Genomic DNA, 15,703 nt, shown 5'->3' with positions numbered 1-15,703 from the left:
ACACTATTTTATTCTCCCGCCCACGCCCTAGTGGATGGTTGGGCATAAAATACCGCCTGTCTGCACAAGTCGGCTCAAAAAAGTGAAAACCCATGTCGACCTAACGCTATGTCGACCTTGTCACCTGTTGATCTTGACACCTGTCGACCTTCAACTATGTTGACCTAGAACCCTGCCGACCTTCCTGCATGTCGACCCAACGGTGTCGACCTAATGACCGTCGACCTAAGTGTGGTGGATAATACGACCGTATCCCCTTAGATGTAGTAAAATGTAATTTATTCTGCCAAAATGTGACTCCATTACTTACAGATGTTACCACAAGAGATGTTTTACTGTTCTCTGCTACTTCCTGTATAATAAAACACGAACACTGCTCCTCACCTCTATGTGGAAGGGGGGATTCAAGTGTTTTGCGCAGCGGTAACCACTAAATGGTGCTGACAGAGTATAATTTTGTAGCCCCAAGCATTGGTAAATATGTACTAACATTTGCATCCTCCAGTATATCTGCAATGTGAGCATACTAGCGGAGAGATTTTTTTTTTTTCTTGTCATTGTAGAAATTCTGGATGTGTCGTTAACCAGAGTAGACTGCGCCGACTTTACTTATGTCTGTACTGCGGAGAATATCACCGTCTTCCCTACCGTAAAGATATACCGGGCAGGAGAGGAACCACTTGTCTACACTGGTATGATGGGGTCCGATGAACTTGCCAAGTTTCTCATGTTGTAAGTATACAAAGCGACATTACACTGGGATACGACTTATGGCTTACAGATATGCATAGTATTGCGTCACGACAAATAGCCCCATCGGCCCGCCAGGTCCGTACAACCCTGACATGCTTGAGCGTCTTTTCCTCCTGATGTGCATGATCAACACACAGAAGCGACAACATTACTGTGACCGCTTACATTGACTGTTTGGCGACTTGGGTCCTGATTCTCGGTTTTCTGCAATGCCAATGGTTTTGCAATTGGTTAGCGTTTTCTTCTGTGCGTGTGCCATTAAGGAGACCTTTTGCCTAATGTTGACGTTGTCCAGATCAACCTTTTGACTATCTAGAGTCTAGACCATGGGTCCTCAAACTGCGGCCCTCCAGATGTTGTGAAACTACAAATCCCAGCATGCCTTGCCACAGTTTTGCTATAAGGGAGTGTTAAAACTGTGGCAAGGCATGCTGGGATTTGTAGTTTCACAACATCTGGAGGGCCGCAGTTTGAGGACCCATGGTCTAGACCATGGGTCTTCAAACTGTGGCCCTCCAAATGTTGTGAAACTACATGTCCCATCATGCCTTGCCACAGTTTTGCTATTAGGGAATGCTAAAAATATTGCAAGGCATGCTGGGATGTGTAGTTTCACAACAGCTGAAGGGCCACAGTTTGGCTATGCCTGCTCTAGACATTTTGAATTGGATACCGCAACTTCAGTAACAGCTGGGGGTATTTATAAAACTAACATCTATATACCATAGCAATTAATGGAACAGAACGCTCTCATTAAACGTGCAAAATACCGGTGTCTGAGCCAGACTTGTGAATTACAGATTGTTTGTGTAGCTGAAGCATGATAATGGAGACCACATGTGAAACATGGCCGGTGTGGCGTAGCCTTAACATGTGTAATTACACGTAATTCCTGATATCTGTAAAATGATATTCCGCTGTGATCGGTGACATGGACAGTAAATTAGGGGAAGTTTGTCATTGAATAAAACTGTAATTAAATAAGGAAGCGAAGGTCCTGCTATGAGCAGAGCTCCAGAATCAATTCTGTTTGGGTATAATTAAATATCAGCGCATTAAATAGAACCATGTTTTTTGTGGTGATTCTGTGCTACTTTTTTCATCTTTATGCAACAACCCGTTTTATCACTCCGATGCGTTATAGAATCTTAGTATTTCGTTTGTTTTATTATTAGTTTAGATAGTTTTTTATTATTAGTATTTAGATAATGTTTTAAATAATAATTAGTATTTTTTATTTACTTAGTATTTTAGGTACTATTTAGTTATGATTTTAAATACTATTTTAGTTAGTGTAGTATTTTAGGTAATATTTTTTATTTACTTAGTATTTTAGAAAGTATTTCATTTAGTATTTGAAATACTTAGGTAATATTTTAAATAGTATTTAGTTAGTATTTTAGATAATATTGAATTCATATTTTTGATAGTATTTAGTTTGTATTTAGTTAGTATTTTTTATTATTTACTTATGGGCCCTACACACATAGCGATGTGTGTAGGGCGACCTAGCTATGCTATAATAGCTGCGCCGCTATCGCATAGCACACAGAGCTGACAGCCCACACACAGAGCGAGCTGTCAGCTCTGTGTGCTAAGCGAGCAGACAGCGCCAGTGTTCTCCGGTGGGAGAACGCTGCCGATGCCGAGATTGATGGACACTGTCCATCAATCTTGGCCAGCAATAAAGACGAGCGGGGACGTGCATTGCTGCCGATATAGCCCCCACACATACACCGATGTGAGGGCATTTGCTAAGCGACTTTGCCAAACTAAGCAAAATCGCTTAGAAAATGCCTTAATATCGGCATGTGTGTAGGCCGTATAAGTATTTTAGGTACTATTTATTTATTATATTAAATAGTATTTATGTAGTATTTTAGCGATTTTTATTTATTATTTATACCCCTTTCAGACATATGAAAAAATCACAGGATGTTTCAGGTGCACGCACATCATCCCAGGACTAGTGTGAGTTTTAGTTGACTAAAATCCCGGGTCCTGCCACACCTGAAATAGACCCGTGATTGTACCGGGTTTAAAATCCCAGTTTGTGTGTCTGAAAGGGGTATTACTTATTTGTTTATTATTTATTTACAGTTTCTTATATAGCACAGCAGATTCCGTTGCGCTTTACAATAATAGACAGTGATAAAACAAACTGGGTAACAACAGACAGACTTGGAGGTAGGAGGGCCCTGCTGCAAGCTTACAATCTATAGGGATATAGGAGAGAAACACAAGGACAGGCACCAGTAATAGCATAGCAGTCCCTCCAAGTTACAAGTCCAGAAGGGAAGCTATATAATACATAAGTGCCTCAGAGGGTTATGCGTGTAGAACTTAACTATGATAGGCTTGCCTGAAGAGGTGAGTTTTCAGGGAACACTTGCAAGTTTGGAGGCTAGTATTTTAGAAAGTATTAGTTAGTATTTGAAATACTATTTTAATTTTTTTTTATTTTAGTCAGTATTTCATTAGTATTTAGGAAATCGTTTAAATAGTATTTACTTGGGGGGCGTGGCTTGGCCGTCACAAGGAGCGGACGCAGGGATCGTGAGCTCCGTTAATATCCTGATCTATATCCGACCCCCGGCGCCGCAGACTCCCTGCAATTACCTCTTCTGTCAGCGGTGCCTCTCCGGTGCTGCCTGCGCTGCCTTTTTTGTCCTGGGAGTAGCCTGTGAAGCTCCTGAACGGCGGGGACTGCGGCGCCTGGTGCTTCGGTTCCGGGCGCCATCTTGGATCCTCCGGCGGCTGCGGCTGATAGTGGGAGCAGTCGGGTGCCCACTCGTGTGGCTGACTGAGACCGGGGAGTTGAGCCGAGCTTGTAGAGTCGCCCGGTGGCCTCTCAATCCGGAGCGAGAGAGTTGGGAGAAGATCCTGTTGTGTCGGGCCGCCCAGGCCGCACGGAGGTACGGGCGCCATCTTGTCGGCCTCTCCCTAGGGCTGTGGCACATCTATATCATTGATTTGTGCTGGACTCGACGGGCATCTTTGCCTTTACCCCTCAGATACTAATACTTGGCGACGTGCTAGCCGTCGCCTTCCCGTGTGTGTGGGGTTACATCCGAGATCCTCTTACATTTGGACCCCTGAACTGCACTCTCCTGTGCTATGGATCTATCCATTGATAAGATTATTCAGGCGATTGAAGCCTCAACTGCAAGGCTCTTAAGCAAGTTTGACACAGCTGACTATGGAAATTCATCCCCTGCCATTTCCTTTAATGGATCTGCACAGCCTGCAAATATCATCGAGGACAGTATGACTGTTTATACTGCAAGTATAATTCCTGCCGTCCCTGTGTTAGACCCGGTTGTATACACCTTTAAGGCTTCGACAGCTGCAAAAACTGCCTGGGCCACTGACAGTTCCTGGGACAATATCTTCACAGATCCTAAAAGCTGTTTGGTGCTCCCCTGGAATGCTGAAGATGACTGGGCGTTCACTTTTATATCGGGTTCGGAGGTAGTTACTTCCATGTCTCCGTCGGCTACATCGACAGTCCTGATCACCATGGATACCTATGCCGTCTCGAATGCGGGTTCCGGATGCTGCTCTGGTTCTTCGTATCAGGCTGGGCTTGAAGCTCTCAACATCTGGACGCTACCCTGCAAGAGCTTCGGTTCCGAAACAGTGGTTATGCGGATGCTTGAAATCCTCCTATATACTATATGCAGGTCCATTTTGGGATTCAAAACCTGGCCCGATTAGGTCCGCAGAACATAAGGAATCATGAGGTGTCTTCATACTTCACTTTATTTGGCCTGAACATTTCATACTTGTTGTTTCTTTTATTCTTGTGATTCTCTGAAAGTTCCGGATATACTCTTGCATAATCATTCTGGTTATGCCCATGCTTGCCTAATATACGGTTACAGCCGCTGTATTAATATGTATAGTGCTAATTACCATTTCCTGTATGCTCCTATGCTATGTAACGCTTTACAGATGGTGTGTTCACTACTAAAGTTTATATGTGAGAATTTATAGAGGTAACACCGGTCCGCCGAGTTATATTGACTTAAAGCACTCGCTACTCTTTAGCATACGGCTATTGCCTCTGATGGTCCATATTGCTATTATCCTTCTTTTACTGCCCCTGTTAGACATTTGTTTCTTTTCATCCTGTATAAAGGGGAAAGGGGGGTGGGGGGAGGGGGGTTAGGTAGATACTATACTTTGGGGGGGGGGGTAGATTAGGAGGGGTAAATTAGTTTTTTTTTAGGCAAGGTTAGCTAACTTAGCTAATAGCCACTAATTTATTCCCTTTTGGAGTTAAATAGCTTAGATGGGGTGGTGGGTGTTCGGGATCCAGGTATACCTAGGTTGGGGTTAGGTCATACAGGGTGGGGGGCTTATGGGGAGGTTTTGTTTTGGTCCTTTTTGGGGGGGATTTGTTTTGGGCAGTTTTAGTATAGGTAATATATTTAGGTTAGTGTAGAGCTTCTGTTCCCGTCGACTGATCATTCTCAACACACTTTCTATCCATGGCGTTGTAATGCCCTGTTAATATTATTCTATGAGTATGACCCATTGCTCTTTTATGGTGTATGTGCCCGGATGGCGCCTCCGGGCTACTACGTGACATCCTTAGTGGAGAATAGGGTCAACACGGAATAATCTGCTTCTATTCATATGTTATCCTCTGTCTACTTGTACTGTGACGTATCATTATGTGGCATCTGTTCTGTTATGTTATGATGGGATATAGTAAGCTGTTTTTGTTTTTCTTTTTTTGAAAATGCAATAAAAATACTTTATTTAAAAAAAAATAGTATTTACTTAGTATTTTAGATAGTTACTTCATATGTATTGAGTATCTACTTAGTATTTTTGATAATATTTAATTAGTGTTTTATATAGTATTTAGTTCTTTACATATTATTTACTTCATATTTAGTGTTTATTTTGTATTTTTGATGGAAACCGCGATAAAACAAACTGGGTAGTTACAGTTAAAAGGTAGGAAGGTCCTGCTTGCAAACGTACAATATATAGGATTTAGTTAGTATTTAGTTTTAGTTAGTATTTCAGATATATATATTTTACAGGAGAGTCTGGGGGACTCAGTCAGTCACAGCTATGGCCAGTGTTTAATATTACCTGCTACATACCTGGCAACATACTATTAGAGTCTTGTTCTTAGAGCGATTACCAGAGGCTGGCAGAGGGTGCCCCATCCTAACCTAGCTTATGTAACACATGACAGTACTGTGTTCTGCCATTGTCAGGCCATAGTGTTCATTCTAGCACCCTGCATCTATCAAAACTTGTGCCGCTCTGCGGTGGTACTTATAGCAAGGGCATGGCCTGTATATCGGTGCTGAAATACAGAACACGTGCTATAAGCACCACAGCAGAGACCGACACCCCAGGCAATTAAGAGGAACTGCACAGGTTTTCGAAGATGCAGGGTGCTAGAATGAACGCAAAGGCCAAGAACCAATGTGTCGTTGGTCATCATTGGATATGGGATTTCCATATTCAGGAGCGATTACTAATTCTCTGGGGGGCTGTACGCAGGTCCTCTGAGCGCATCCTTCAGACTTTTGAGTATCGCTCTTTTTAACCAGTTGCTTTTATGGCATAATATGTTATGTCTGACATACAGCAAGAAAACACAGGAATAGCCAGTAAATAGATCCTTCCACCATTATACACAGTGCCATGAAGTCGGCAAACTCACAAGATGCTTTGCGTGATCATAGACCTTGACATGAGGTAACCATTGATTGCCGTATGATGGATGAGTGAATACAACCTAGTAAGAGGATTTTGTCTTGTCTTAACATTGCTTACAATGGCTAGTCTGGTAAAATCTATGAGATTACCTCAGGAATCTCAGTGCGGTCAGCCATTTTGTGCACAAACAGGAGTTCGTCCTGTTGCCCTTTTTGGGCTTCATGTCAAAATGACATTGTTTCCCTTCTGTACGTTTTATGATTTACAAATCTCCGTCTGTTCATATCCCATTCCCGTTCTGTTTCTTTTTGAAAAACCTAATTAATTTTAATTTTAAAGATGGCCACTATTGCGTATGTATGTGTGTGCGAGTGTGTTTGTATGACTGAGAATTTACACTGCATCTTCCCATGGGTCTAATATGAATTATATAACGTTTCTGTGTAATGTTGTGGCATTCTACCAGTTAACGGTGTCAATGTAACCTTGACATAAACTTTTTATTTTTAAGGATCAGAATAGAATGTCCTCTGAAGTTACTGACTGTGGAGGAGTCCGAAGACTATATAAGTGGGAAGATGTACAAGACGTTAGCATCCGATCATAACCTCTCAATATTAGGAATATTTACCCCAAGTTTAAAAGAAGGTATGGTTCTTACTGGGAGAGGGGCAGAATTGGTTATTTATATTATAGCCAGTTGTATGTGATTGGGGGACTGAGGGCTAGATTCTCTAAGCTTCAAACGTGATAAAATGGAGAGTGATGAACAGCCAGCCAATCAGCTCCTACCTGTCATGTCACAGACTGTGTTTGAAAAACGTCAGGCAGGAGCTGATTGGCTGGTTGTTTATTACTCTCCATTTTATCACTTTTGAAGCTTAGAGAATCTGGCCCTCTGAGAGGTGCAATTTTCCAAGTGTTTTAACATTCATTAAAAGTATCGGAGCTTGGTCCATTCAGAGTAAAACTAACTGACAGCTACTCAATCAAATTAGTAATGCCTCAGGCAGAGACTCCAAAAGGTCTGCCGGGCCCCAGTAAAATGGAGGAGGCTTGGCCTGCGGGAGGGGTCGTGATCACGGCCCGTGAAAAAAAAATCATATAGCCCTACAGTAGACAATTTTATATGGCCTAGAGCAGGCATGTCCAAACTATGGCCCTCCAGCTGTTGTGAAACTACAAGTCCCATCATTCCTTGCCACAGTTTTGCTATTAGGGAATGCTAAAACTATGGCAAGGCATGCTGGGATGTGTAGTTTCACAACAGCCAGAGGGCCACAGTTTGGACGTGCCTGCCTGGCCTAGAGTGAGTACTGTTATCATGCAGTGTAGGGATCTACAGTATCAGAGAAGCCTGGATGATGACTGGAGGCTTATCATATCTTATCTACACACTGGGCGATATGTTGAGCAGTATCGTTCATTTTTGCCCTGCTGAACAACATCGTTCAAAATATCGGCCAGCGCGTATGCAATGAAGGATGCGCGCTCCCGCGGGTCGGTTAACGAGGTTTTCGCTGCCCATCGAATGATTTCTTCAACCTTCGCTCTGAAAAGTAAGTCAGTACTTATTTTTCAGTTGGCCACGGTCTTCTGAATTCAGGGCGGGCTCTGACATCATGTGCCGTCAGCTCCGCCCCCTGCCCTCCCCCATACCGCTCCTCCTGGAGCGGACAACTCAGTGACTGTGAAACCCGTTCGCTCCCGGGTTTGGGCATGCGCAGGCTCCAAACTTCGGGGAAGGGGCCAAATTGAGACCTGGGCAAGCAGGTTGGAATGGGACCCTATGTGTATAAGATCCAGAACAACCTGTGAAATTCTCATTCAATAAATTGTTGGCGAGTAGCAGCCAGGACGGAGATGACCTATTTGCCGTATATAAAATACTATCGTGTATAAAAAAAAATGTTTTGGACTAATAATCTTAAACTATAATTATCCCCTTTTCCTTCCTTTTCAATGTAGCAGCTGATGCCTTTATCAGAGCCGGGAAAAGTCTTCGGGGTTTTGCGTGTGTGGGAATTTACATTGGAGACAGAACATCTGTCCTGTGAGTCAGCGCTTTTTGTCTTATTATCATTATTGTATGCACATTACACGGGACATCTGCTGCCGAATTCAGATGAGAACTTTCACCCGCATATCAATCTCCTATGCGAACCGTATATAGCAGTGACACTCCAGCTGTTGTTGAACTACACATCCCAGCAGGCCCTGCTACAGTTTTACTATTTGGCCACGCTAAAACTGATGCTGGGATGTGTATTTAAACAGCTGAAGCGTCAAGGTCAGCCATCACTGTTATATAGTCATTATGTAGACAACCAGAATGATGACGTGGTCGAAACATTCTCCTAATGTCAACATGGACAGTCAAAAGTGCTGACGTAACAGGGATAGACTACCTTAAGCATTAGGCTGGCGGAAGAGCTCTAATAGTTAAAAAAAATCTACTGTCATCATACAGAGTGTCAACATTCAGACCATGTCCACATTCAGAATGCCGACATAACATACTACACTCTGTGTGAACTGGCTTTCAACTTCCAATGCACCAGTCATAGGCCCTTATTCTGGTTCACCTGCTAAGGCAAATTCCTTCTCAAATGGACAAAACCATGTGCACTGCAGAGGACAGATGTAACATGTGCAGAGAGAATTAGATTTGGGTGAGTTATTTTGTTTCTGTGCAGGGTAAATACTGGCTGCTTTATTTTTACACTGCAGTATAGATCTCACTTTGAAGTAAAACCCCACCCAAATCTAATTCTCTCTGCACAAGTAACATCTGCCCCACCTGCAGTGCACATGGTTTTGTACATTTGAGAAAGAATTTGCCTTTGCGAGTGAACCAGAATAAGGGCCATAGACACAAGTATGTGGCGCAGTGATATTCTCATTGCGATCAGGTACACCAGGGCTTCCCAACCTGGGGTATGTGTAAATGATGCTGACAAGGACAGTTTCATATTCTTTAACCCTTTGAGTTTCAAGTGAATTTGTATTCATCATAATGACTTGTACTATTACCGTTTATAGGAAATATAATCATTTTTGACACATTTTTTTAATTTGAATTTATATAACAAATTTGAGCAACGCTGGTCATTTTTAGCAGCTATTTTGAACATGTCTCGGTACTTGTATACTATCACGGCTCCCACGATGGGCATCGTACAGGGAAAAATCGCATGCGATGCGATTCCATTTTCCTCAAAAATCATGGACATGTGTTAAAATCATGTTAAATGCACCCCAAATGTCATTTTTCACACTGTAGCACCCCCACTAGCAACGCCAACCCGAAGCGTGGCGAGCGCAGCGGTACGTGTCCTACGACCTTTTCATACCCCCACTATCCACGTCGGCGTGGAGTTGAGAATAGAAAGTGTGGCGAGCGCAGCGAGCCACCGAGCCCGAAGCGTGGCGAGCGCACGCGGATACCTTCACAGGTATCCGTGTCCCCTCGCGGGCTTCACAGGTATCCGCGTCCCCTCGCTGCGCTCGCCACGCTTCGGGTTGGCATTGATAGTGGGGGTGGTACAGTGTGAAAAATGACATTTGGGGTGCATTTAACATGTTTACTACTAATTTAAAGGCATTTGGATGCATTTGTAAACAAAATCACATCGCATGGCATGCGATTTTTCTCACAAATGCATTAAAACCCCGGTAAAATCGCATCGCATGCCATTACAAATGGCATGCGATGGGAGCCGTGATAGTATACAAGTACCCATGTCTCATAGCGACGTTGGCATTTAAAGGGTTAAATATTCTTAGAAAACTTCTTGGAATTGTAGAAATTTTTACCATGCGTTTAAATGTCATATAAAGCGGTTTCTCTGTTAGATAACGAGCGGCTTCACTCCAGCCGCCAAGTACCGGCATGAATCCTTTTTTATACGACTTTAGACAGGCAGGACTTAATCTTTGATCGACCTAATAGCGCAAGGTCGGACAACATCAAGTGTAAGTGTGGCCCAGGAGGCGGATGTGACGTTGCCGTTAATGATACGCAGAGCGCGGTGTAAGGCCAGCACATCGCAGCGGAGACACTTTATGGGTCTCGCTGTGAAGCTTGACTTTAATGTGTGCGCACAGTAAAAGTGTGTCATTGGCTGGCGGTCAGAGTACTTGACCTTGATAATTGTGATTCGGTCTCTTTCTGTAATGCAGGAAGTCCTTAGATTCCTCTGGTTTCCTAATTGAAATCTTCCTCATTCTGCAGAAGTTGTTTTTTCCTGCTGTCTAAAGTTGTATAAAAATGATTCACGTCGGTACTCGAGAAATCTTTAGATGGCACGACCGCGTCGTCATCAGCTGCTCCACATGGCTCAGCCGGCATCCTCTCTCTTCTCCAGATCCCAGACTCTGAGAAGCCTGGTTCCTCCTAATAACAGGGCCTGCATTCCATGTGCTGGAAAACAGACGTATAGATCATATAGGCTTCTTGTGAGGGCCTGAGAAAAGAGGGTGGAAGCCGCAGAGAAATTCCTCAGCGAAATGATTTCTCTTTTCTCAGCTTCACATCTGGGAAGCGGTGAATCCACTTGCGGTACTGTGTTACCAAGGCGCAGTGCTGCGGCCTGAGCTGTACTCGGGGAATATGAGTCACACGGGTTTGGCCCTGATTGTAATTCCGTCTAATTCAGCTTCGGAAATGGGAACAGCAATTTGGTGACTTTGTGGCCTGGCTGACCGCAGTGGTTAGGAGCCTGCAAAAGGGCCTTATTCAGACCTGCTCACTAGGCAGCGATTATTGGCTCTGAAAAGTAAGTCTATACTTTTCAGATACCCGAATTGGGGGTGGGCGCTGATTTCCTATGACGCCAGCCGCCTGCCATGAACGGCACATCAACACGCAACTCTCTCACCAACTAATGTATTTCCCAGTCTGTGCCAATGTGAGTTAGTCTGACCCTTCCACATCTCTGCGACTGACGGACTGATCGAGGCCGGAGCTTACGTCACAAAACCCTCCCATAAAGTGCCTGCGGTTTTCCGGATACTCCCAGAAAACGACCGGTCCCCACCCACAAACGGTGATATTTCGCTATGATCGGTGCGCATTTGCAGTCGTTCGATTATCAATAGGATTGCAAATTCTCACAACCGCGATCAACACTGAATCACCCCCCATAGTCTATAGGGGTGGAATGTGCGGTTTGGGTGCAGAGAATGGACGCCTCTGTCTGACTGATGTTTTGCACCCAGCACGGGGTACAGTACTGTAGGTGCGAGTGGACATGGTCACCGCATGCATGAAGCTGTACTGTTGTTGGCATTAGGGAGTAAGATTTGGCTTCTTGCTAACGACTGAGAATTGTCCCCACTTTGTGCTGAACGCAGTCATTATTCTTCATTCACTTAAGAAGTGGAATTCTGCAGGGAGCATCATTAGGAGGAGGGGACCGCGCTCCACCATTAACGAATAATGTCACCCATTGTTTGTCCTTCTTTTAGGGTGGAGAAGTATGGAACGCGCCCCCCCTCCATCGTATTTTCCAGACATGATGCACAGAAAGTCCACGCAGTCTCCCTCCGCAATACTCCAGAAGACGACATCCTCCCACTTCTCAGACGCGAAATACTCGGAGAGTTTGTGAGTGTACCCCATGATAAATCAGAGAACTGTGGTGTCATCAGAGCAAATGATCGCACCCGCTCCAGCAGCATACAGTGCCAGTAACACCTATTATACACACACACACACACAGACCTTACATGGATATATATACAGCAGCATACAATGCCAGTAACACCTATTATATACACACAGACCTTACATGGATATATAACATGTGCTCCGTGTTACTCATCGCTGGCGTGTAGGAGAAATGGAGGCTGCTGGATTGCATTATGATGTTTCTTTCATGTTCACACAACTATTGGTTTTGTGCTGATTGTTGGAAAGAAGAACCTCATCTGAACTGAGAATACTTCCCCTGATAGGAACCACTTCTACTGGGATAGGAACCACTTGTACTGTCATAGCGACCACTTGTACTGGTATAATAACCACTTGTACTGGTATGGCGACCACTTGTACTGGGATGGCGACCACTTGTACTGGGATGGCGACCACTTGTAGTGTAGTGAAGTGTTCCCGCCTGTTCGCGCCTAGCCGGAGCTTACGTAGTTAGCGTAGTAACTCATGCTTCCCTGTTAGTATCAGCGTTGTGTTCCCGCCTGTTTGCGGCCAGACGGAGCCTAGTGAGTGCCTCTCACACAGCGTCGGTAACCGCCAGATCCCCTGCGCTGGTGGACGCCGGCGGAGAGGCGTTCCAGCTGTCTGAGACGCGTCTCAGTAATTATTGCGGCAGGGTACGGCAACCCTGCCCGTGTCCGCAATTGCACCTTATGCACAATAAAGGAGGCATTTGCCAGTGCTCCATGTTACATACTGACAAATGCCTCCTTTTCAAACCCCCACTATCCATGCCAGCCCGAAGCGTGGTGAGCCCACGCTTTAGGCGTCCTCCCGACCTGTTCATACCCCCACTATCCGCATCGGCGTGGAGTTGACTTTATAAAGTGTGGCGAGGCACCGAGCCCGAAGCGTGGCGAGCGGACGCGGATTACTTTACATGTGTTCCGTGTCCCCTCGCGGGGCTTGCTGCGCTCGCCACGCTTTGTGCTTAGTGGCTCGCTGCGCTCACCACACTTTATAAAATCAACTCCACATGGATAGTGGAGGTATGAACAGGTCGGGAGGACACGTAACGCCTCCCCTCGCGGGGCTCACCATGCTTCGGGCTGGCGTGGATAGTGGAGGTTTGTAAAGGAGGCATTTGTCAGTATGTAACATGGAGCACTGGCAAATGCCTCCTTTATTGTGCATAAGACGCATTTGCAGACACGGGCAGGGTTGCCGTACCCTGCCGCAATAATTACTGAGACGCACCTGTGTCTCAGACAGCTGGAGCACCTCGCCGCCGGCACCCGCATGATCCCCTCTCTGCCAGCGTCCGCCAGCGCAGGGGATCTGGCGGTTACCAGCGCTGTATGAGTGGCGCTCACTAAGCTTGCCATGGACGATGGGGACAGAGCCGGGCTGCCACGGAATCACTACGCTAACTACGCTAGGCAGCCGTTGGCCTACGCTGACAGTGTAGCTTAGGTTACGCTTAGAACATAGCGTAGCCGGGCGCCGTGTTAATACACAAGTACCCAACCACTTGTACTGGGATAATAACCACTTGTACTGGGATAATAACCACTTGTACTGGCATAGCGACCACTTGTACTGGGACGATAAATACTTGTACTGGGACGCTAAATACTTGTACTGGGACGATAATTACCGGTACTGGGATGATAATTACTTGTACTGGGATGATAAATACTTGTACTGGGATGATATCCACTTGTACTGGGATAATAACCACTTGTACTGGACTTGTGCTGGGATAGCGACCGCTTTTACTGGAATAGCGACCACTGTCTATAAAATAGCTCGACCACTGTCATGCCAACCTTTTGAAGCAGTTGGCATTTTGTATCTGTCAACCTTAGACAGTCGACCATGTATAATACTGACCGCGGCGGTGATGGCTTCCCGCCATCCCCTACATCTTCCAGAAATGTGTCTCATTGGCGTGACGCATCGCTGATGTATAAATGTAAGATAAAATCTCAGATGTACAATGGGAACATTATTCTTCATTCACTTAAGAAGTAGAAATCTGCCAAGAGCTTCATTAGGGAGGTGACAGCGCTCCACCGTGGGTTTGCCAAGAGCCTCATTAGTAGATATAATTGTGGCCCGGTGACCCTCTTGGGCCTATAATTACCCATCCGCTCACATCCCATCTGTCATCAGCCGCTCTGTAACTCATCATGTTTGGCTGCCTCTCCTGTAATACTCTATGATCCAAGGTATCTGTACAACGTGTCTATTCCATGCTTATATACGTGTGTGTGTGTGTATGTATATGTATGTATATATATATATATATATATATATATATATATATATATATATATATATATATATATATATATATATATATATATATATATATATATATATATATATAGTCCGTGCAGGCACAGAGACACTGGGAGTAACTGCCTCCATCCTCTCCCTGACCTATAATGAGGCAATCTGGGGCAGTTGCCTTGGTTTACGTGGGTTTGAGAGTGGGCGCATGCTGCCTATTGTAAAGTACATTTATTTTTATTTTTTTTAAATGTGGAACCTTTTATTGAGATGACACATGGCCGATGTCGAATACTTTTTTACCATCGATGGGGACAACCAGATGGTTTCTCTAAATCGAAGGCAAAGCGGAAACAATGTTTTTTTTTTTTTTTTGTTGTTTTTTTTTTCTTTCAAGGTGCCGGGACACAGCATAGCTCCACCCCCACATTCTGATTGGCCTATGGGCCATTCAGCCAAAGAGAATGGATGACTAAAGCTAAAGCTATTGATGGTTGTCCATCAAATATATTGTAACTGGCTATTGATACTGATGGCTGGTTGCAGAATCACCTTTGATGGCAACCATCGATGGAGACTGCACCAATGGCCATCCCTACAGAGTGCCTGCCTTTAACCAATGGAGCCCTTTTTGTCTCTGCAAAAAATATTATGGGCTCTCTAGTCCTCAAAAAAGTTGCATGGACCCTGGCGCGCTATGTAGGGCTGTTCGGAACACCTAGGGCAAAGGTGTCGTTTCATAGCAGCTAAGGGGGAAATGTTTTACATGGTCATGTGCAGGAATTATGGGAGGGGGGATTTGAGCCAAGAAAATATTTACAGACTGTGTTACACTTTCACCATCCAATGAAAACATTTGTTCTCCTCTTTGCATTTCTGTCCACTTTATTTTGACTAAAAAGAATCCTTTACCCCCCCCCCCCACCCCCCACCCCTGGCCAATCATCAGCTTTAATAGATGCCAAACAGAAGTCCTGTGTCTCTGTTCCCCTACAGCCAGAGGTGACCGTGGAATCCCTCCCGTCGCTGCTGGAGAGACAGAATCCGCTGCTCATCCTCTTCTCAGACGCCCGGCCGGACCCCTCTGATGAAAAACACATTTTAAGTTTGCTGAGGGGGAACTATCTGGAGCCGTATGTGACGTGCTGGCTTAGCCTGTAAGTACCGGGCACTGTGATCTAATATATGTGTATGTTCCAGAGCCTTGGTGAGACGCCCCAGCTAACGCATGAGGCAATGCATTAATATATCTCTCAGTAATGGAGATATTCTGTGACTCTCTCAGTTCCCAAATATTAGAATTTGCAGTGACCC

At 44.8% G+C, this 15,703-nt stretch overlaps 1 protein-coding gene across 4 annotated transcripts in view; it reads left to right on the top strand.

The window, feature by feature from the left end:
• Positions 1-15,703, top strand: part of TXNDC16 (thioredoxin domain containing 16) — a 75,132-nt gene that overhangs the window by 44,370 nt on the left and 15,059 nt on the right. For 3 of the 4 annotated variants that reach the window (XM_083167366.1, XM_083167363.1, XM_083167364.1), the window contains 5 exons: positions 564-732; positions 6,953-7,089; positions 8,410-8,494; positions 11,911-12,049; positions 15,386-15,546. In XM_083167366.1, the coding sequence (XP_083023492.1) occupies positions 564-732; positions 6,953-7,089; positions 8,410-8,494; positions 11,911-12,049; positions 15,386-15,546 (691 nt within the window). The remainder of the gene's footprint in view (positions 1-563; positions 733-6,952; positions 7,090-8,409; positions 8,495-11,910; positions 12,050-15,385; positions 15,547-15,703) is intronic. The other variant, XM_083167365.1, reaches the window with a different exon arrangement.

This window comes from Crinia signifera, chromosome 12, assembly GCF_055691185.1.
Source record: "Crinia signifera chromosome 12, ASM5569118v1, whole genome shotgun sequence".
NCBI classification, from domain to species: Eukaryota; Metazoa; Chordata; class Amphibia; order Anura; family Myobatrachidae; genus Crinia; species Crinia signifera.
This window is presented reverse-complemented; position numbering and strand designations above follow the sequence as displayed.